Here is a 19,704-nt window from a genome sequence, read left to right as displayed (position 1 = left end):
CCTGAATGGGGGCTCTGGAATGGGGGCTCCGGGGCGGGGTCTCTGGGATGGGGGTCCACGCTGGGGGCTCCGGCCTGGGGGTTCTGTGCTGGGGGACCGTGGTGGGGGCTCCACGTTGGGGGGTCCGGGATGGGGCCTCAAGGATGGAGAGTTCAGGGTGAGGGTTCTGTATTGGGGGCTGCAAAATGGGGGGATCTGAGGGGGGCGCTTCGGGTTTGGGGTCCGTGCTGAGCGTTTGCAACGAGGGCTCCGGGATGGGGGTTCTGTGCTGAGGGCTCCGGGATGGGGGTTCTGTGCTGGGGGCTCCGGGATGGGGGCTCCTCGAGGGGGGATCTGCGGCTGGGGCTCCGCAGCGGAGGCTCCGAGGTTGGGATCTGTGCCGGCGGCTCTGCACTTGGGCTCCGGGCCCGCCCGGGGGGCTCCGGGGCTGCAGGGGCTCGGGGGCCGGTGCGGACCCAGCCGTGGGGGCAGCGGGCGCACCCCCGCACTGTTCATGGGGTGGGATGAGCCCCTGTGCTCCCCCGGCTCCGGGCACAGGGAGCAGCGCTGCGAGCCCTGGGGTGCCGGCCTCCCTCCTGCTCCCGGCAGTGCTCTTGGGATGGTCCCGCAGGGCTGGGGAGCCCTGTCCTGCTGCCTTCCCCCCTTCCCACAGTGGTGCTGTGACCTGCAGGCTCAGCTTGGAGACTCGGCTCCCGGCACAGCCTCCCCTCCCCGCACACAGCCTGTTCTCACCATCCAGGGGAGGTCGGTTTTCCCCATCCCCACACGGGTGACACACATCAGGTCACCCAGTGCTGACACGGGAGGGAGGCACAGCCAGGGACAGGTGCCACCAAGATGCCCATGGTCACCTCCACCTCCCGGGGCTCAAGGGAGTCATTCCCAGAGGAATCCACGTCTGCAGGGACAGAGGGGCTGATCCAGAGTGTGCTGGGCAGGACACAGCCAGTTCTGGAGAGGTTTGAGCTGGTCACAATCAGGTTCTGGGGCTTCCAGGGAGGAAGAGTTCCCACATCCCAGCTCAGCAAATTCATTGCTTGGGCAGCGTAACCTGGTTTTGCCTCACCCCCCTCAGCTCCTCAGGAATATCTGAAACCATCTGCTTCAGTAATGGTTTGATTGGCCTTGGGAATCTAACAGGGACCTGTGAGGAGTGACACAACCAAAGAAATGGGACTCCATACTCATCCCAAATGTGTGGACATATATTGGCAAAAGGGGGTTATTTATTTATTTATTTTTGTTTATTTACATTTCTACCAAAACAAAAGCAAGTACAATTCAGAGGGTGAAAAGGGTTTTTATTATCAACATTTTAATCACTTTAATACATTCTGCACAGTTGAAGTCTATCAGCAACAGAGGAATTTCAGGATTTAAAACAGTGTGTGGAGTCCCTACACGATGGAAACGCTGATAAATTTGTAACACGAGAGATGTCATTTCTGAAAGACTGATTTTACAATTAAACTGGACCTTGCTTTGCTTAGGCAGAGATGATCAGTTTGATGGCAAAGGTGAACAGCAAAATCCTGTGGTACCTAATCCAGGAAATGCAGGTGGCCTCATGAAGCTGGTTTTCTGCTGCTGTGGGAGCTCTTGGGAGAGGATTTCACATGAGGAAAGAAAAGGAAGGAAGTGTTGGAACAAAAGGCTGAAATAGAGACCCTGGAAGCTGGTTCTCATCCTTCCACCAGCAGAACAAAGTGAATGTTTAGGGCTTTGGCTGAGTGGGGATCACTGTCAACTTCTACCTGGCAAAAGGAAGGAAAAACTGAGGGATGAGAGGCTTAAAACGTTCATTATGCTGGAGAAGCAGGGAAAAAACCCCTTTGGACCTACAGTATAAGAAAAGTCATTACTAGAGCAGGGCAGAACTGCAGGCAGGGGTGAAATGGAAGAGAACCTGTATTAGGAGATAACTTTCTTCAGGAGTCAAAACATTAGGCTCCAGTGAGCCTCCAAATATGCACATTAATGACTCAAAGTTCCTGCTGAGTGGGCTACAGGAGATCCAACGGGCTGCAGCACCCCTAAGATATCCAGGACAGACAGGGAGGGCCCTGATGGAAAAGAGAAGTGCCTGTGACAAGTGACCCATCTCATAGTCACAGCACTCAGCTGCTCAGGGGAGAACTTGGCTCCTTATAAGGGTCTCTATCAACATCTGGAGGCGTTAATGCAATTAATTATCTTTATTTTGCAGTTCACCTTTGTGCTGGAGCTTTTCCCTACAAGAGCACACGTGTAAAGCAAGGGACAGCCCAGGGTGGGTTGAGGGCTAACGGGAATAGTCCTGTGGCTGCGTGCTGGGGTTTCTCTTGCTGCCCAGCTCTTTGGTTTGGAGCAGCTCAAAAAGGCCTTGTGGGTTCCAGTTACCCTTTGGGGTCTTCAAATCCAGCTGCTTTAACGGGAGGAATCTCTGTGCTTCCGTCAGCTGCTTTATCAGGCTGGAAGTCTTGTCTCCATCGATGCTGTTGTGGAGATCTGAGGGATCTGGGCTCTTCTGCACATCCCACGTGGCATTTGGAGGTGGGATGTCCCTGCTGCTGGCTGTGTGCACGGTGCCCAGGGCGTTGTGGAGCCACAGCAGGCGCTTCAGCCCTTGGAACTCCCTCCCTTTGTCGTGCATGAGCTGGTGCTCCGTCACTGCTCTTCTGCTGCAGGGAAAAAAAAGAGGGAATGAGGGACCAGAGATGCTGGTTGGCATCCAGCAATCCCATTTTGGTGGTGCCACAGCCCACCATTCCCACTCAGGCTGGTCCAGCAGCCCATTCCTGAAGACAGGAAGCTGGAACCCTGTGCCATTCCCAAAGGTACCTCGAATCTCCTTTTTTTTTTTTTTTTTACAAAAGCCAAACTGGGAAGACCAACAAAATGACCTGAGCAGGTTTAAAGAGCTCTCACAGAGATTTGGGCTTTCCCAGATTTAGATTCTTTTCAGAATAAAGTTCCCTTTCCTTCACCTCAGTGTTACAGGATTTTGGGGTTTGTTTCTCTCCTCCCAGAGCTGGAATCACTGGAATTTAGATGGAGTCACTGATGTCCATGAAATAAAAACAAAACCTTATTTTCTTCAGATACTTCAGATTCTTCAAAAATATTGAGCTGAGTGTTGAGTGAGGAGGGCAGGCTAATTCTGGGATGCAAATATTTCAGGATTTCAGGCTGTTCAGATAACATCTAACTGCAGCTATAGGCTCCTGCTGCAGATCTGAATCCAAATGGGAACCTAAATATGGAATTTCAGCATGTGCCATCTCCATGGCCTGTGTTGAACATCCTTACATGGTTTGTACACTGTGTTTAAAAGCATCAACTGATGTGGTGCATGTTACACATCTAAAAATGCAATTGGACTAATTTTATACTGCAGAGAGTGTGATGTAAAATGTTGCTGTATGAAATATATTGAATTTTCTTTCCCCCGTGCCTGGAGTTACTGACAGCAGCGCAGAACACAGCCTGTTAAATCAAAACCAAGCAGTTTTCTAATTATAACAATGAAGTAAAAGGATGATATTACTTACTTTTCAATCTCTTGACACGTTGCAAAACAGGCAAAAAAAAGAATTGCCAAAAATGTAACTGTCTGCAGAGACCTCTGGGGCAGGAACATTTTCTCTCTTCTCAAATCCACTCCACAGGACCAGCAGCTGATGGTGGGATCAGAAATCTTTCCCTCTGTTCTTCCTTTCACCTGACAAAATGAATTTCAGCCTTTAAGCACAGGTAAAAGTGGAGCATTGTGCTATAGGAAATCATCCCAGGACCTCCCAGAACATCAGTCATGTGGATCTGAACATACACCAGAAAAGATGAATAGGATTCACAGTATAGTTCTGTATTTCCTTGCTCAGAGTCCTAAATCTCCTTTCCCAGAGTTGCCTCTCAATATAACACCTCCCACTCTTCTGCATTTGCAAGCACGTTTCAGGACTGGGAAGAGACCTCCCTGATAAAACTTCACAGAAATTTGTCAAGAAGATCAGGATTGCTGAAAATCACAGAACAAAGTATATAAAAGTGGAGCAGGAATATCAAGTTAAAAGGTGTTCATAGCCCTGGGGGTTGGGCCTTTTCCATGAGCAGTACAAGTGCTGACATGCAAATATCCAGGATTTTATTAGACTGATGCCAGATTTCTTTTCAGTGAAGGAGTGGATTTCTGGCTTAGGGAAGGGACAACTAGAAGGTGCAATTGTGCAATGATTATTTTAATCTAAATTATAACTTCATTCAGTTCTATATCTGCTTCTGGCATTGATACACCTCTTTCTACCCATTCCTTCAACCCACCATGTCTTTATTGCCAGGTCTATCCCTAAAATCTCTGCATTTTTCACACTAATGACTGTACCCTGCTTTAGGATTGGCTCCAGTCTGTCCCTTCAGTCATTTACCTGAAAATCCTGTATTAATCGTTGCATCAAAGGCAACAAAACAAAAGCTGCAGCATTTAAATTGTTATGTAAGAATAGTAAAGATGTGTTCCCATATAACTCTTTGAAGAAATACTTCTTTTTGTGCAGGGGAAGTTTGGGATAATAAAAAACTCAGCATCTCCTCAAATGACTTGTCTTTATACTAACTTGAATATTGAATTGTCAAGGGTTGAATAGAAAGGCAAATTATACATTAATATAATACAAATAAATTATATATTTGCTTGTAACAATTAAGCTTGTTCTTAATAAGTCTGCTCCACTAATTTGTGAGTGATTTCCTTGGGCAGCACGTTGAAATCAAACTAGATACGAAATAACAAATAAGATATTAGTCCTGAATAAAAAATCTGTATTAAAAGCAGATACATGCACATAAATATACATATAGATGTGTATATTTACTTGCTGAATGACATTTTAAATTGTGCTAATGTAGAACTCCTGCTCATACACAAAAGAGAAGCAACACTGTTGTGATCAACAGTAAAATATATGTTAATTACAAAGCATCTTCCAGCTACAAAAGGAACATTACCTACTTACTGATGGTGTTGTTTGATCCCAGAGAAGTCCTGACCTGCACAACGTGTCTCCTGCCAGTCCTGTCGCAGTGACACCGAGTGCCCTTCACCTGCTTTTATACCAGCCCAGGGAGCACAGAGACAATGGGCATCATCTCTGTGACTAAGGCCTTTCCCCTCCTGTCACTGAAATGAGACAGCTCCCTGTTCCCACTGATAATAAATCCTGGATTCTAAAATGTTCAGCTGTGACTAAGGCAAACATCACAACTCCATGGACAGTTTGTTATTCCTTTGCTGTCTCTCCTGTTCTGTGAACTTGATTTTACCACAAGGTTCCTGTGCCCCAAGGTGATGGTGAACCCTGCTGTTCCAGGGTTGATCAGGAAAAGGGTCTCTGGATGCAGAAGAGATCTCCCTCCTTTCCTGTCCTTGTGGACTCGTGTGGGACACCGGATTTGGGTAGGAGGAATCTAAATTATTAATACTGGTGAGTTCGGCAATGCCAGTTTGTCATAAAATCAGCAAAATGGGGCAGTTATTCACAGAAAATCTAACTGAGGGACTGGTAAATCATAGAATCATGGAATTCCAGGATGACTTCAGTTGGAAGGGACCTTAGAGATTATCCAACTCCACTCCCTGCCATGGGCAGGGACACTTTCCACCAGCCCAGGTTGCTCCAAGCCCCATCCAACCTGGCCTTGGACACTTCCAGGGATCCAGGGGCAGCCACAGCTTCTCTGGGCAACCTAAATAAGATCCCACTGGATTTTAATGCTCAGTAGAAACTTCATTTACATCTGTTGATTGCACAGCAAAGAAATTAGTTTGAAATCTTGGAAGCTGAGGAGAAACAGAGAAGACTTATCAAGTGACTAAACAATAAAAGTGCAAGCCGTGGCTCAGGCAAAAAGCCAAATTCTGGTGTGTTTTGAAACCCTATGAGTTGGCACCACGTGAGGTTTGATACTCACTGTATGAGCTTTAACAGGTAATTGGAGCAGAATTTGGGTACTCAGGATGTGGCTGGATCATTAGGCTGAAACTACTTAAGAGGACCAGTTCCTATTTCTCAAAGTGAAAGACAATGAATGTATTTGTCATCTCTGAGGAGCAATTCCCCGGAAAGATTGAAAAGATCATTTGCTTGGTTACCAGAAGCAGTGGATTCCTTTCCCATAGGCACAGTTAAAGCCAGGCTGAGGTGGATGCAGACACATTGTCCTGCAGAGACAGGGCTGGCACAGCCTCCTGTGATCTCACAGCTTCCATGGACACCAAATTGGTTTTTATTATATTTTATTGTATTCCTCACACATCTTTGGAGCCCCACTCTTTCTGAGTGATCCGATAAGTGTTCCCGATTTCATTACCCAATTGTTAAGGAGCGTGTCACCCATTAAAGTGTCACCAATTAAAGGTGACATTTGTTAAATGTTGGTAAATCAGGGCCTGGCTTCACATCTGAGTCTCCAGGGCAGCAGCTGCGCCGTGGTTACACCGAATTACCCACCGTGGGTCCAAGGTTCCTTAGCTACATCTTCAAGGATTAATAAGCCTTGGCCAAAGCCATGTCTGAAGCATCTGGTCCAATTCATCCCTGAACTTTTCGAGTTTCCAGTGTACAATGGGTTTTCATTGGATGCAGTTTTCAGCATCTCTGCTGGAAGAGCATTAATTGAGTTTTGGTACATGGGCACATATCCTAATGGTCACACCACACTGCCATGGCTACACTCTGCCACTGGCCCTTTCCTTCCACCCAAGGACTTGGTACAAGTCAAAATTAACTTGGTCGTGACTTTGTAACATCCCCCCGAGAGCCAGACCTGCACTGGAGTTACCGTGTATCCCTGAGAAGCGCCCAGAGCAAGGAAGAGACACTGGCAGGGATGGATTCCTGGCTTATAATAGTTCTAAAAATGCATAAAATGTGTCAATTGCACATTTATACCCCAGCCACTCACACAGGAGGTAACGTTTTGAGCTATGATTTCTGGCTTAGGGAAGGGACAACTAGAAGGTGCAATTGTGCAATGATTATTTTAATCTAAATTATAACTTCATCGAGCTCTAAATCTGCTCCTGGTGTTGGTACAGCTCTACCTACCCATCCCTTCAACCCCAACACACACAGTGCCAATGTCACAAGGGGAAATTGTGCCAACAGCACAACCAGGTGATATTTTTAGTTGAGATAAATTAACCTCTGCAAGAGCCCTGGACGGTGCAGAACAGAGCAGGAGCCTGTTCTGCCATGGCATTAACTGGGATGAGGAGTTTGGTTACCTCGAGGCTTCCTCAAAGCACTCTTGGAGTCATCAAAAGGTTTGAGCCTTGGCTTCAAAGCCTTTGCTCCCTCCCTCCAGCTTTTCCTGGTCTGACTCCCCACGGGAGGGGCCTTTGCTGTTCCCTCACCTTCTCCAGTGGGAGTTTTGGAGCAAGAAGGGTTGTGCCAATTATAGTTTCCCAGCGAGTGATTCTTTTGTTTTGCTTCCCAGCCCTTTCCCCAGGGAGCCAGGTGGGGGAGGAAGGGAATATGGCTTCGCTGCAGAGCAAAGAAAAAGGGAAGAGAAAGCCTGGAGGCCCCGTTGAGGGGGAAGAAGGAACTGGGGGAGGGAACAGAAAGCAAAGCAAATGTGCAAATAGCCTCGTTAGGGCAAGGGGGATCCTCTGGCCTGGGATTTGAAAACTTAATTAAACAAAGACTGTACTGCATCAAAGGGATCCTCTATCTGCAGGGAGATGGGCAGACAGATCTGAGGAATTTTTTCCATGTGCTGTTCTCTCTTACTCACCAGTAACAGGAGTGTGGGCTCCACAAGAGCTTCCCTGATGTAAAAATCAACTCGGTTTTTTGGGATTGTTTTTTGGGCTGTGGCTTTTTTTTTTTCCCCTTACTGCTCTTACCCATCAGACCAGAATTCCTGTGAGCTGCTGAGTGCTGTGTGTGGAAAACCAGGCACCGCCCTGCCGAGAGGAAACGGTTTGACCACAGTCCTGGTAAATATAGTTCCCCTGAGCTGCTGGTGAAGCAGCAGCTGATGAAGGGCTGCTCTCCCTTCCTGGCCTCCCTCACCCAGAGATGGGAGGAAATGACACCTCGCAGCAAACCCCAAGGCCACAAAGACTTTGGCACCTCCACACTTACACCTCAAGGTGGTTCAGGGGCGTCACCAGCAGCATCTTTGCTTCCATAACCATTTAAAGAGGTGGATTTCAGCTCCTAGGAGCAGGTTCCAGGCTTTTCCATCTTGCTTTGGGTGCTTTTAGCTCCTCTGTGTCACCTCCTTGTTGCTGGAGGACAGTGCTGTGCCAGTAATACCATTTGGGAGGGGGGTAAACTCCAGGAGCAGTTTGAAATCTTGGCCCCTAATCCACTACATACTGCATCATTCCAGAGAGAACTCCCATCTTCCAGGGAATTAAAATTAGAGTTGAATAGCAGTGAGTCAGACTCTCTGTTTTCATTTCCCATTTTCTGATTTCAAGCCAGATTTACAGAAGCTCCTGGGACTGGCAGCTCTATCAGAACACAGTAGCAAGGGTGAGTGTTTTGTCCTTCAAAACCTGCCCTGCAGCCAAGCCTGGGGCTGACTCTCTTTTTCCCTCCCATAACAGTCTCCAGATGGGATATTTTCTGTGTGCAAAACAAATTCAGGTGAAGCTGAGACAAAGCCCCTTGTGCTGCTTCTGTAACACTCCCTGGGCTCTCTGAGTAAATCCCTGGTTCCACAGCCTTGCAGTGCCTGGAGGTCCCCTGAGAACCTCAGAAACAAAACACAAGGAGATGTGTCTCCCTATTCCATGGGGCCTGTCCCCCTGAAAAGGAGCTCTGTGGGATCTGCCCCTGCAAGAGAATGTCACCCTCTGCTGCCCACACCTTGGAGGTGGGACCCCAACAGTGGCAGAAGGCTCACACCTGGAAAGATGGGGATGAAGGACGAGCAACTAAAGGTCTACAAATAACATGTCATTCAAATAAACGAACTTCTCGCTAATTAATCCCCAGGTGCTGAGTCTTGGGAATGTGCTGTGCCCCTGCACTGGGAGCTGAGTCTCTTAGTTTAGGTCTATGATGTAAAAATCACAGTTTGTTGTTTCACTCTCCCTTTAGATGAGGCCTGAGGTGCAGCTAAAAACTTTCACAGTGTAAAAATAGATATGTTTCAAAAGTGAGGGAATAAGGAATATGTTTAAAAGTAAGGGAAGAGGGACCTTATGCTGTAAACACAAGAATTGGTGGGAATAAGCTCACTCAAGCTGGTTGTAATATATCTAAATATCTATCTATGTAATATATCTAAAGATCAGGCAAGTGTAAGTTGTTGTTTCAGTAGAAAATGCCCTTCACCAAGATTGGGCAGGATGTGAAAATAGGTTGAATCCACAGGAACCTCACGAGCAGCCTGTGAGCAGTTAGTTGGTTTGTGACTGAAGACGTGTCCCCTCCACCAGTTCCTGTTGTGTTCGTGCAATGACAGTTCCCAGCAAGAGCCCTTTCTGCAGGCAGAATCATGCCAGTAAATAACTATTTTTGTTAATGTCTAGTTTCACTTGAGGACCAGCTCTAAATGATCCTGAAAGAAATATTCTCCAGCAAATACTGTCTGTCTCCTGAAGCATCCAGGGCTCACAGAGTGTTTGGATAATGCCCTCAGGCACATGGGATTGTTGGGGTGTCCTGTGCAAGGCCAGGAGTTGGACTCGATGATCCTTGCGTGTCCCTTCCATCTCAGGATATTTGTGATCCCTTAAATTTGGCTCACACAGCTGAGGTTTCTTCCAAATCATGTCTAGAATATGTTCATTTTCTTCTGTGGGGTTGAAATCTCAGGAACCATGAGAGCAGCTTGACTGGAACACCTTAGTCCAGGTCAGTGTGGTCACAGATCCTGGTCTGGAGGTTTATAAAACAGATGACTGTGCTCCACTGCACTGTGCAGCTATAAAATACCTTGTCAATCTAGTCTTGACCCAGCTGTTCACAGCGGGTCTGGTTTTGTTTGTGAGGTCAATGTTCTCTCCTTCCTTTCACACAAGATGTGATGAATGTAAAAGTTCTGTACCTCTCATAAATATCAGACGTGAGTGGCATTTTCTTACTGTGAAAGCCAGAGAGTTCCATCCAGTAGGATTTTTCAGACCCTTACAGACTTGGAATAAGGAAGAAAGTAACATAACACAATTCAGCTTCCATGTATGTGCAACACACACATATGGTGCTCTCAGAGCTGGCTCAGGGACTGTCTTTGGGAGAGGACAAGCAAAATGCTGATTTTGGAATGACAGAAGTGCTGTGTGCCTGTGCTGGGACATCCCAACCCCGACTGTGGGAATTAGGCTGAATATTCCAATAGGCCTTTTGTCCCAGTGATGGGCCACATTTAGTTTCTTTATAATGCCAAAAGCAAACTGAAAAGAGATTATGTTTATATGACATGACTTTTACGGGCTGTGGTTTATGAAACATGGTGATGGGCTTAATCCCAAGTAAGAAGCACCTTGAATAGAGCAGGTAGCATGTCCTAGGTGAGTGCTGAATGCTGTGTTTGCTTTGCAGGAGGTGAACTTACTTCTGAATAAATCCTTTGTTCCCAAATCTGTCGTCTGGAATTATTTTCATGTATCGTGTGTAACTTCAGTATGAAGATAAAAGTTCTGTTAGGATTACAAGCTTGTCCACGTTGCTCTCTAACTAATATTTGGTTTGGTTTGTTTGGGTTTTTTTTAAATATTCATTATTGCAAATCTTAAATCATATTTGAAATGTACATTATGTGATATGAGCAGGGTCTAGGAGTGTTGCAAACCCCTTGGAGAAGGGAGGCGAGTCCTGGAAATCACTGTCTCCAAGAAGTCACAAAGTGAAATGGTTGAACAGCCCCAAGCTTCAAATTATTTCCTTTGTTTGTGTTGCCTCAGGAAATTAACCATCAGCTAATTAAGATTACAATGGATTAGATTTCCTTAATTAAAGGCAGGTAACTGTGAGATAACTGCACACATGATAAAGATACTTTAGGGCATCCGTTACCTCAAAATCATTGTTGTGTTTCTGTCCCCTGGCCAGTTTTGACCCTTGGAGGATTTTACTGAGAAAAAGCTCTTAAAAATAATAGGGGATGCTGTAAAAGATTTTGGAAAATTCTAAGGAATTATCTCAGCTAGTTGTTTTTAATGCCAGCTGGGTTTTATTTACATGCTGTAGAATTCCAGTAGACTGAGGACGTCCCATCCTCTGCACAGCTCCTGCTTGGAAAACACAGTCCACATGCATTAATTTATATTCAGAATGCCTTATCTCGTATAATATGATTTAAACTGTTATTAATTCTACTTGTACAGAGAAATTTGTCTTCCCTGGCCCAGGTCAAAGACATAAAGTCTGATTAAACACAGCTTGGCTGCGAAGGGAGGTTTTGGGAGGTTATTGCAGCAACAGCCCCGGATGGGGATTCTTATATTACCTGATAATCCAAAATAAGAGGTTGTTATCTAGGGAAACCCCTTTGAAGCAAATTATGTGTTTAATTCATGTTAAAACTCATGTTGTATAAATGTCATGTATGAAGGAGAGTTTAGTAAAGCACATCAACAGCACTGTGCATCTGTAAGTAAAATTCCTCAGTTCTAATACTGTTTTCTCAAGTGCTAAAAAAATCAATTCCCTCTTTTGGGCCTCATAAACCCATATAAAATCTACCAAAACTTGTGAGTTTACAGCAGTTTGTTCGTATGAAGTGTTCGTCCGTGTAAACCCCAGTGCTGAGGGGATGATGCTCAAAAACCACGGCCCGTAGGGACCCGACCGGGCCAGAGACACAAGGAAATAAAACTTTATTTTTCATTTTGGCCATTAAAAACCAACATTTTCGAGGGTGTTGCCGCTCTCTGCTCTCAGGGCCCGGGCGGGGCCCGCGGAGCCGCCTCAGCGCTCCCGCCATTGGCGCGGAGGCACCGCCCACCCGCGCACGCCGAGTGACGCCACCTGTCAATCAGCTCAACGACGCTCTCTGATTCGCTGTCGCTCCGCGTCACGTGGGAGAGGGCTGGCCGTATATAAGGCGGGCGGGGTAAGCGCCAGCCGCCATTTTGTCCAGTGAGGAAAAGCGGAGCTGGGGTCTCGCTGAGGGGTCGAGTCGGCTGAGTTTAGCGCGGGCTCCCTTCGCGCGCCCTCCCTCTGAGCACCGGTGAGGACCTTCACCCCAGAGGGCTTGTGGGGGGAGGCGGCGGCACCCGCGGTCTCGGGCCCCGGCAGGGCGGATAGAGGCGGCATCGGTGGCAAACAAAGAGCGGCCGCCATTTTGTGAGGCCGGGCCGCGGGCGGCGGCCGCCGCAACGCTGAGGGGAGGCGGCGGGGAGGCCGCGGGTCGCCTGGACGAGCCCGTGCTCAGCCTGCTCTCGGTGGTGTGCGAGGCGGAGCAGGAGGTGCCGCGGGGGCGGAGTGGCGCCGTCCCGCCCGCCCGCCAGCGCTGGTCCCTCACGACGCACCGAGGAGCCGCTCCGTAGGGATTCCCCGGGCGCTGCCGGCGGGGCTCGGCTGGGGATGGCGCTGCCCCCCCCGGCCACCCCCGCATGTGCGGATCCCCCTGATCCCGATCCTAATCCCGATCCGGGAACAATGGAGCCTCCCCCGCGCTGCGCCCCCTGCGGGCCCCCCCGCGCTAAGCAGGGAAAGGGCGTAGGGACACCCCCCCTCCCCCTTGAAAGCTGCAAACCTTAAAAGTAGCCGAAATTCCCCCAAATAGTGAATTTTAATCACAGTGCGACATAACAACTCGGATTTTTTTGTTTGATTTTAACCCCCCCCTGCCCGCCCGTTGCACACAGATTAATATTTCCATCGCGTCAGGTCGTATCTCCGCTGAAGTTTCAGGTGGAAGGAGCCAACAGAACGACTTCCTTGGAAGCGAACAAGTGCACGCTCTGTGTTTAAATAGGCGTGAACTTCTTTTTTCTTGTCCTAGCAATGCATCGCGACTCTTGTCCGCTGGACTGCAAGGTTTATGTGGGTAACCTTGGAAACAATGGCAACAAAACGGAATTAGAGCGGGCCTTTGGCTACTATGGACCACTGCGCAGTGTGTGGGTGGCGAGAAATCCTCCCGGTTTTGCCTTTGTGGAATTCGAAGATCCACGAGATGCAGCTGATGCAGTAAGAGAACTAGATGGAAGGTAAAATGTGCTGCTTTTATGTTTGGCTTGGCTTGTGAAAAAGAAATTTTGGGTAGTTCTGCTGTGTAAATTGGAAAGTTTCAACTGCAGGGCCAAAGACTTAAGGTAGTTGTTATGAAGTGTTTGTGTGGTCCAAGGGTTTTCTTAATAGTGCAGTACAATCCCAGAATGGTCTCATCTGGAAGGAACCTTAAAGCTCATCCAGTCCCACCCCCTTTCATGGGCAGGGACACCTTCCAATATCCCTGGTTGCTCCAAGCCCTGTCCAGCGTGGCCTGGGACACTTCCAGGGATGGAGCAGCCACAGCTTCTCTAGGCAATCTGTGCCAGGGCCTCACCACCCTCACAGGAAAAGATTTCTTCCCAATATCCAATCAGAATCATCCTGATGCTATTCAGGAAGAAGGGCATGTTAATTTTGCACTTCAGAATTGGACTCTCAAGTTAGAAATGACTTGGATGTCTGTGTATGTGCTAAATTAAAGATGGTGTAACTATAAAGAGGTCCCGACCTTTCCCAAATCTTCATTTGCGAAGCCCAGCCATGGAAAATGGTAACTATAAAGAGGTAAAACTGATTAGAGAAACTCGCCTTGGTTTCTTCTCTGCTTCCTTTACTGGCACAGTAGCTTTCAGAAGCAGCCAAACCTTTTGTCTGCCCTAGAATCCCAGGTTGGTGTGGGGAGGAAGGGACCTTAGAACACATCTCGTTCCACCCCTTGCCGTGGGCAGGGACACCTTACACTAGGCCAGGTTGCTCAGAGCTCGGTTCAGCCTGGCCTTGAACTCTTCCAGGGGTGGTGCAGCCACTGTCACGCACAAGTTGTTCTGAACACTTTAGTTTTGCCTGTAGACAGAATGTTTTTACTTTGTCTGCTCCTTTTCCCTCTCTAGACTTGACAGCTTTTATTCCACGCTGTTTCTCCCTGGAAATACTAACCAGTGCCCGTGTCTCTCCCCAGAACGCTGTGTGGGTGCCGGGTCAGAGTGGAGCTCTCCAATGGGGAGAAGCGGAGTCGGAACCGCGGCCCCCCTCCCTCGTGGGGCCGGCGTCCCCGGGATGACTATCGCAGGAGGAGTCCTCCCCCTCGGCGCAGGTACCTGGGGGCACAGCACACCTAGAGCTCTTGGCACTGTTACCACTGTAGCATCCTAGAAGCAGGCTTGTTAAAGGCATGTTGATGGATAACATTCATCTATCTGATCATGATTTGGAGATGACAAATGCTGAAAAAAAAAAAAAAAAATCCCCAAATCAACCCCTCCACAAAATCGAGGTGAACTTTAAGTTGTGTTGAATGTTGGCTTTTGTCCTTAGGTGACTGTGCAGTTGGTAGTCAGTGCCCTCTGTCCTGGGCTTATCCTCATTCCTCCTAAAATCTGCTCGTCTTCTAGTCACACTTTCCCTTTCTTCCCCATACTTCAACTTAGGCTGTTCCATTCCTTTATTCCATAATGGCAGAACATGACATACAGCAGTTTAGCATTTCCATACCGATGGGTTTCTCCGCTTTGTTTGCAGAATTTAAATACTTCCCAAGCAGGCAGCTGTTTAATAATGGATCAAATAACAGTTGCTTTAAACATCTGGAATCTTTACACTTTAGTGTGATAATCCTGTCAGTTGAGGTTTGCAAACACACCTCTAATATATAGCAGGACTTTTGGGAACTGGCACGTTCTTGGACCCAGACTAGTTAGTCTGGCTGTTCAGACGTGCAGCGTGGTTTTTACAGGACTGAATTTACCTGTGGCAGGTGAGTGAAGTCCTCCCGAGTCAGGGTTTTCAAGCTTACCCTTTTGCTGTTGAAAAGAGAAAAAAAAAAAAAAATAACACATTAGGAGTATTGTTAGCTAATAGATGGTTGTACTGATGGCTTGTTTTTCATTTTTTTTATGCTTTTTGGTCCATCTATTAATAAAAATGAACCCGTTACAGAGTCACCATCATGTCTCTTCTCACCACCCTCTGAGTCTGCATTAGCCAGCCAACTAGCCCTTTCAGCGTCATGTGACCAGCGCGCCCCATGCAGCTTGGCTGGTGTCGTTTCACATGACCCAGGCATGGCCAGTCGTCAGGTTGCACCGCCCTTTGGTTCCCGAGCATGCTGTTTTCTCTCAGCCTTCTCTCCAACCTTAACCAAATCGGCAGCAGCCACCTCGACCGCCCACACATTCCCGGCCAATCAGCTCAGCTGTTTATTTACCAAATGTCTTCACAACAACTACAGCAGCAGCCTTCGGCTAACAAAAAAGCAGGAAAAATCCACAACACCCCCTTCGCCAACCAACTAAATACAACGCAACATCTGGCAAAACCTTTTCAGCAAATTCTTCTTGGCAGTCAGTCCGGCAGCCTCACCTCACCATTTCTAGCTTGTTGAAACCAAAGACTTGTAAGTTTTTCCTGCTTATACAGTTTACTGCTGGTTAAAATAAGGAGTAAGCGGCTTATAAGTAATTACTTTTCTCAATCAAAGGCTGGCTGTGCATAATTGAGTGGTAACGTACATATGTTGCTTGAGAAAACTTTTAAGGGTGATATGGAAGCTCTTACACTGTGAATAACGTAAAAACCAGGATATTTGCATGTGAGATGCCAAACTAAATTTTTAATAAAGCTCTAACAAATGTAGCTTTTCCTTGCCAGAAAAATCCTATCACCTTTAAATGGTTTTACTAACAGTTTTCAAAACTTAAAACAATTACTTTTTGGGATGAACTGGGCCGAGCTAAGGTTATATTTTTAATTTTTTAATTTTTTTATAAGAAAATAGTCTAAACACACTCGATGGCATTAAAAATGACAATCACAAATATGCAGTTCTAATGTAGCACTTAATGGCATTATCAAATTGACACTGAGCGCATTTTCACTTTTTTTTTTCCACTTGATATCTCTTATGCCTTGTTATGGACCTTTTTGGCTTGCATGGGTTCCAAAACATTTGCTCTGTGCTATTTTTTTTTTTTTTTTTTTTTTTTTAACCACTTTTGGGACTTTGGTGTGGTGTTCTGGGCAGTGTATTTAGTTGAAATGGAAAGTGTTGCATTGGACAACTCTGCTCTGACGCATTCTTAGTTAAAGTGAATTCGTGGTTGGAAACGTGCTGTTCACACTGAGCTTGGTTTTACTGCCTAATCTTTCCATGCCTTTTACTGGATGATGGATGCCAGTTATTCTTGGCACGTTCCCTGGGCCCAACAGTGAGTTTGACAAGTTGGGAAATGCCTCACCCCGTTAATGCTCAAGGAATGGATAAAGTGCCTCACATCTGGTTTTCTGGTTTTAGATCACCACGAAGGAGAAGCTTCTCCCGGAGCCGCAGCAGGTACGAATCCCTTCCTTACCCCATGGACTGCTCTGGCCTGGAGGTGTGAAAAGGAACAGCCCAAACCAGCCCCGTGTGCTGTGCACATTGGGACTGTAGTTTGGTAAAAAGGAAATAGGTTTGCTTCTGCCATGTCGTTTGCCTGGAATTACTCAGCTGTTTGAGATTCCAGAGTTAGCAGTGGAAGGATATTAAGAATAGAAGTATTTTCCATTCTGCAGCTCCCTGTGGTTTTCTGCCAGTTTTTCACAAAGTTTGTGTTAATGTGCTACTCTTTGCCAGAAGTGTAGAATCATAGAGCCATTTGGGTGGGAAAAGACCTTCAGGATTGAATCAGCCATAAATCAGGACAGTGATGAGGTTGGATTCTGCAAAAAAACCTGCTGCAAAGGACTAGATACATGCCTGTTCACAGCACAGCATAAGCTGTTGGCTCAAGCTGATCCTTCTTCCCTGAAGGGAAGGTTAATGGCATCTGCAGCAGGTTTTCTCTGGTTGAATAGTTCAAAAACTTCACTCCTGAAGGGAAGCTTTGGGAGCCTTGTTGGCCTAATTGAGCTTTGCTCTGATCATCTGGTGTTGTGATCTGTACCAGGTCCCTCTCCAGAGACAGAAGAAGAGAGAGATCACTCTCACGGGAGAGGAACCACAAGCCTTCTCGCTCCTTTTCCAGGTCTCGCAGGTAAGAAGAGTCTTCCAATACTTGTGTTCTGAGTAAACACGTAAAAATGACTTTCTGTGCCTTGGTGATACTGATAAAGGTGGTGGTGGAGAAATACCTCTAGTATCTTCCAAGGTTCTTCACCTTGAAGAATTAAATACTCAGTTTTATTAAATGAACAGTATCTTTTAAATGCTTTAATATCTGCTGATTGGGGCTGGGGGGGTTTAAAGGAAAATCTGCTGCTCTTGGCACCTTGGATTTCACCAAACCTAACCTGTCTGTTGTCCTTCAGTCGTTCCAGGTCAAATGAGAGGAAATAGGACTGTGGGAAGGAGCTGTGTACAGGAAGTCATGAGATCCGAGGCCAGGAGTATGTACAGAACATTGTTTTGTTTTGAAACTTCATAAAGCTTGGTGCATTTTTAAAATGTTTTAGCTGTTGAACTCGCTTTGTTCCTTGTATCTTGTAACAGGTGGCAAATGTAAAGATGTGAATCTGTATATGGTTCTGAGCAGATCCTATGATTTGTATTATTAATGGTTTTCCAATGTACCATTAGACATGGTTTGTGTGTGTGTGGAATGGTGTAAATGGTCTGTGTCTGTAGCTGGGGGGGTTTGCTGGAGCTCAGCTCTCAAGGAAGTGTGCTGGGATGGTGTGTTCCTTGTGGAATTGTGCCCTGGAGCAGAGCAGGATGTGGGTGCTCCATAGCCCACTTGCAGGGAAGAGTCAGAGCAGTGAGCCAGTGGCACAGGGAGGGAAGGGCTGGGCTGCAGCTTCATCCAGCTCCAGTTCTGACTGCATTACTTGGAACTGAGCTGCTTTATATTCCATGAATTACAAATTTTTAGCTGTAGGATCAGTTAATTTTGTACTTGGTGTGAGTAGAGTCCTTAATTAGCCGATTGCTGATTGACCATCTATTCCAGAACCTCTGAATAGACCAAATCCACAGCAGAACTGTCACCTGGAGTGGATGTGTTAAGTGTCTAATGGTACATTGTAAACTTTAGGAGTTAAACATTTCTTTACTGTACAAGACTTTTCATGTCACTTGTAAAATGTCTTTTGTGAGATCTTGGGATTAAAGTTTTGGTTACAACTCGTTGTTCGGTATTTAACTCGTACCTGACTGACAGTCACCACACCTGGCTATATATGGCTCACTTGAACTGTCCAACAAGGCTGTACCTGCAGGTCTCTGCTCACCTCTGCTCCTCTGGGAATTCCACAGGAATCCAATCCCTTCAGCCAGGGTGGATTCAGGAGCTGATGGCACTTCTTGCCCAACAGGGATCCCCATAATGCTTCCTTGGAAAACCAGCTAGAGATGCAAAGGCTCATTGGCTTTGCATCTTGGGTGTGGGTTGGGCACAGCATTGAAGGTGTTCTTCCTTTCTCAGTTTGGGAATTGCTGGTCTAGAAACCAGAGCTTTGCATGAAGATTGACTCCCTGTAAAACTGTGGCACGACTGGAGAGCAAGTGGATGTCCCACACTGCCCTGCTCCCTTGGTCCTGTATCCAAGAGAAGATGTGCTCCATTGGTTCAGTTGTGTGGTTTAGATTAAATCTCTCACACTGAACAGTCTGATGCTGTCCAGGCAAGGACAAGGTGATGGTGAAGCTATAAGGGAAGGACCTGCTGGTGCTGCCCCCTTGGCTGCTGAGTTCAGTGTCTGGATTGATTTATTTTTTAATTGCTCAGTACTACTTGTGGTTGGGCTTGATCTTAAAGGTCTTTTCTAACCTAAACGAGTGATTCTCCTGAGCAGTTAAAGCTGTGTGCTGCGGTGTGTCACTGAAATGTAGGTGAGCTGGGAAGTCGGAGGCAGGTTCCCTGGCTCTTCCCTGACCCTCTTTTCCATGAGGAGGACCCTGTTTCACCGAGGAGGGTGAGGGAGCAGCGGGTGGAGCCGGACCGGGCCGTGCACTGCCGCGGGCCCCCGGCAGAGGTCAGGGCGGGCCCGGCCCGGGCGGCTCCTCCGCGCCGGGGCTGGGCCGCGTTTGCTCCCCAAGTGCCACATCCCGACTGTGCTGGCGCTGCCCAGGGGCATGCACAGCGCTGTTCCCTTTCCCTACGTGCTTCTGGCAGTGTCTGATGTGTGGAAGGGTCACAGCTTGTGGTGTCTCATGGCTGTTCCTCCTGTGGTTACGTGGGGGGACAGGGAGCCTTCAGTTGTTTCAGCTGCTGCAGGGAGAGAAATCTGAAGTGCCAGCGGGGAAGCAGGTTGTGGTTTTCATACCCAACAGAGTCTGCGGAACTGGAAGTATTTCAGCTTCAGTTTTCTGACTATTTTGCTCCTCAGCTGAATAAGGAAGTTGCCTCTTTGATCAGTACTGTGATGGTTTTATGTAATGGGGGGGGATTGAAGGGAAACAAAGTAGGTAGGTTCTAGAGAAAGATGGGAAATACATAAATATGTATAAATGCTGACTGATCAGCCCTTCCCCCAGGGTGTAATTAGCAAGAGTTGTTTTTTTATGCAGCAACATATTCCTGGATTTCAGGCTTCCCATTCCTTTCTGTGAGGGAGTGACCAGCCTGGGAGTGATTTA

At 47.1% G+C, this 19,704-nt stretch overlaps 2 protein-coding genes across 6 annotated transcripts; one reads left to right on the top strand and one right to left on the bottom strand.

The window, feature by feature from the left end:
* Positions 1 to 1,225: 1,225 nt before the first annotated feature.
* LOC113974532 (parathyroid hormone-related protein-like) lies at positions 1,226 to 11,794 on the bottom strand. 5 transcript variants are annotated; one of them, XM_027697718.1, is made up of 3 exons: positions 11,010 to 11,794; positions 3,531 to 3,700; positions 1,226 to 2,660 (listed from the first exon to the last, which is right to left on the bottom strand). In XM_027697718.1, the coding sequence occupies exons 2-3, from the start codon at positions 3,617 to 3,619 to the stop codon at positions 2,282 to 2,284; spliced, it is 468 nt and encodes a 155-aa protein (XP_027553519.1). In that variant the 5' UTR covers positions 3,620 to 3,700; positions 11,010 to 11,794; the 3' UTR covers positions 1,226 to 2,281. The 5 variants fall into 5 exon arrangements, with proteins under 5 accessions (XP_027553519.1, XP_027553523.1, XP_027553518.1 ...); XM_027697722.1 differs by lacking the exon at positions 11,010 to 11,794 and adding an exon at positions 4,984 to 5,345 and having other exon boundaries at positions 1,226 to 2,657; XM_027697717.1 differs by lacking the exon at positions 11,010 to 11,794 and adding an exon at positions 4,984 to 5,336.
* Positions 11,795 to 12,020: 226 nt separating this feature from the next.
* Positions 12,021 to 18,252, top strand: SRSF3 (serine and arginine rich splicing factor 3). Its single transcript, XM_027697705.1, has 6 exons — positions 12,021 to 12,165; positions 12,943 to 13,150; positions 14,113 to 14,247; positions 16,444 to 16,482; positions 17,078 to 17,164; positions 17,439 to 18,252. The coding sequence occupies exons 2-6, from the start codon at positions 12,945 to 12,947 to the stop codon at positions 17,464 to 17,466; spliced, it is 495 nt and encodes a 164-aa protein (XP_027553506.1). The 5' UTR covers positions 12,021 to 12,165; positions 12,943 to 12,944; the 3' UTR covers positions 17,467 to 18,252.
* Positions 18,253 to 19,704: the final 1,452 nt, after the last annotated feature.

Source organism: Neopelma chrysocephalum, unplaced genomic scaffold (assembly GCF_003984885.1).
Source record: "Neopelma chrysocephalum unplaced genomic scaffold, ASM398488v2 Primary Assembly neopelma1_122, whole genome shotgun sequence".
In the NCBI taxonomy this organism is placed as follows: Eukaryota; Metazoa; Chordata; class Aves; order Passeriformes; family Pipridae; genus Neopelma; species Neopelma chrysocephalum.
The sequence above is the reverse complement of the archived record's forward strand: the minus strand, read 5'-3'. Positions and strand labels throughout refer to the sequence as shown.

Coding starts and splice junctions, on each gene's coding strand:
- LOC113974532 (XM_027697718.1), bottom strand. CDS start 3,619: ATGTTCCTGCCCCAGAGGTCTCTGCAGACAGTTACATTTTTGGCAATT. Junction 2,661..3,530: donor ACGTGTCAAGAGATTGAAAA/GTAAGTAATATC, acceptor TTTTCCCTGCAG/CAGAAGAGCAGTGACGGAGC.
- SRSF3 (XM_027697705.1), top strand. CDS start 12,945: ATGCATCGCGACTCTTGTCCGCTGGACTGCAAGGTTTATGTGGGTAAC. Junction 13,151..14,112: donor GTAAGAGAACTAGATGGAAG/GTAAAATGTGCT, acceptor GTCTCTCCCCAG/AACGCTGTGTGGGTGCCGGG. Junction 17,165..17,438: donor TCCTTTTCCAGGTCTCGCAG/GTAAGAAGAGTC, acceptor GTTGTCCTTCAG/TCGTTCCAGGTCAAATGAGA.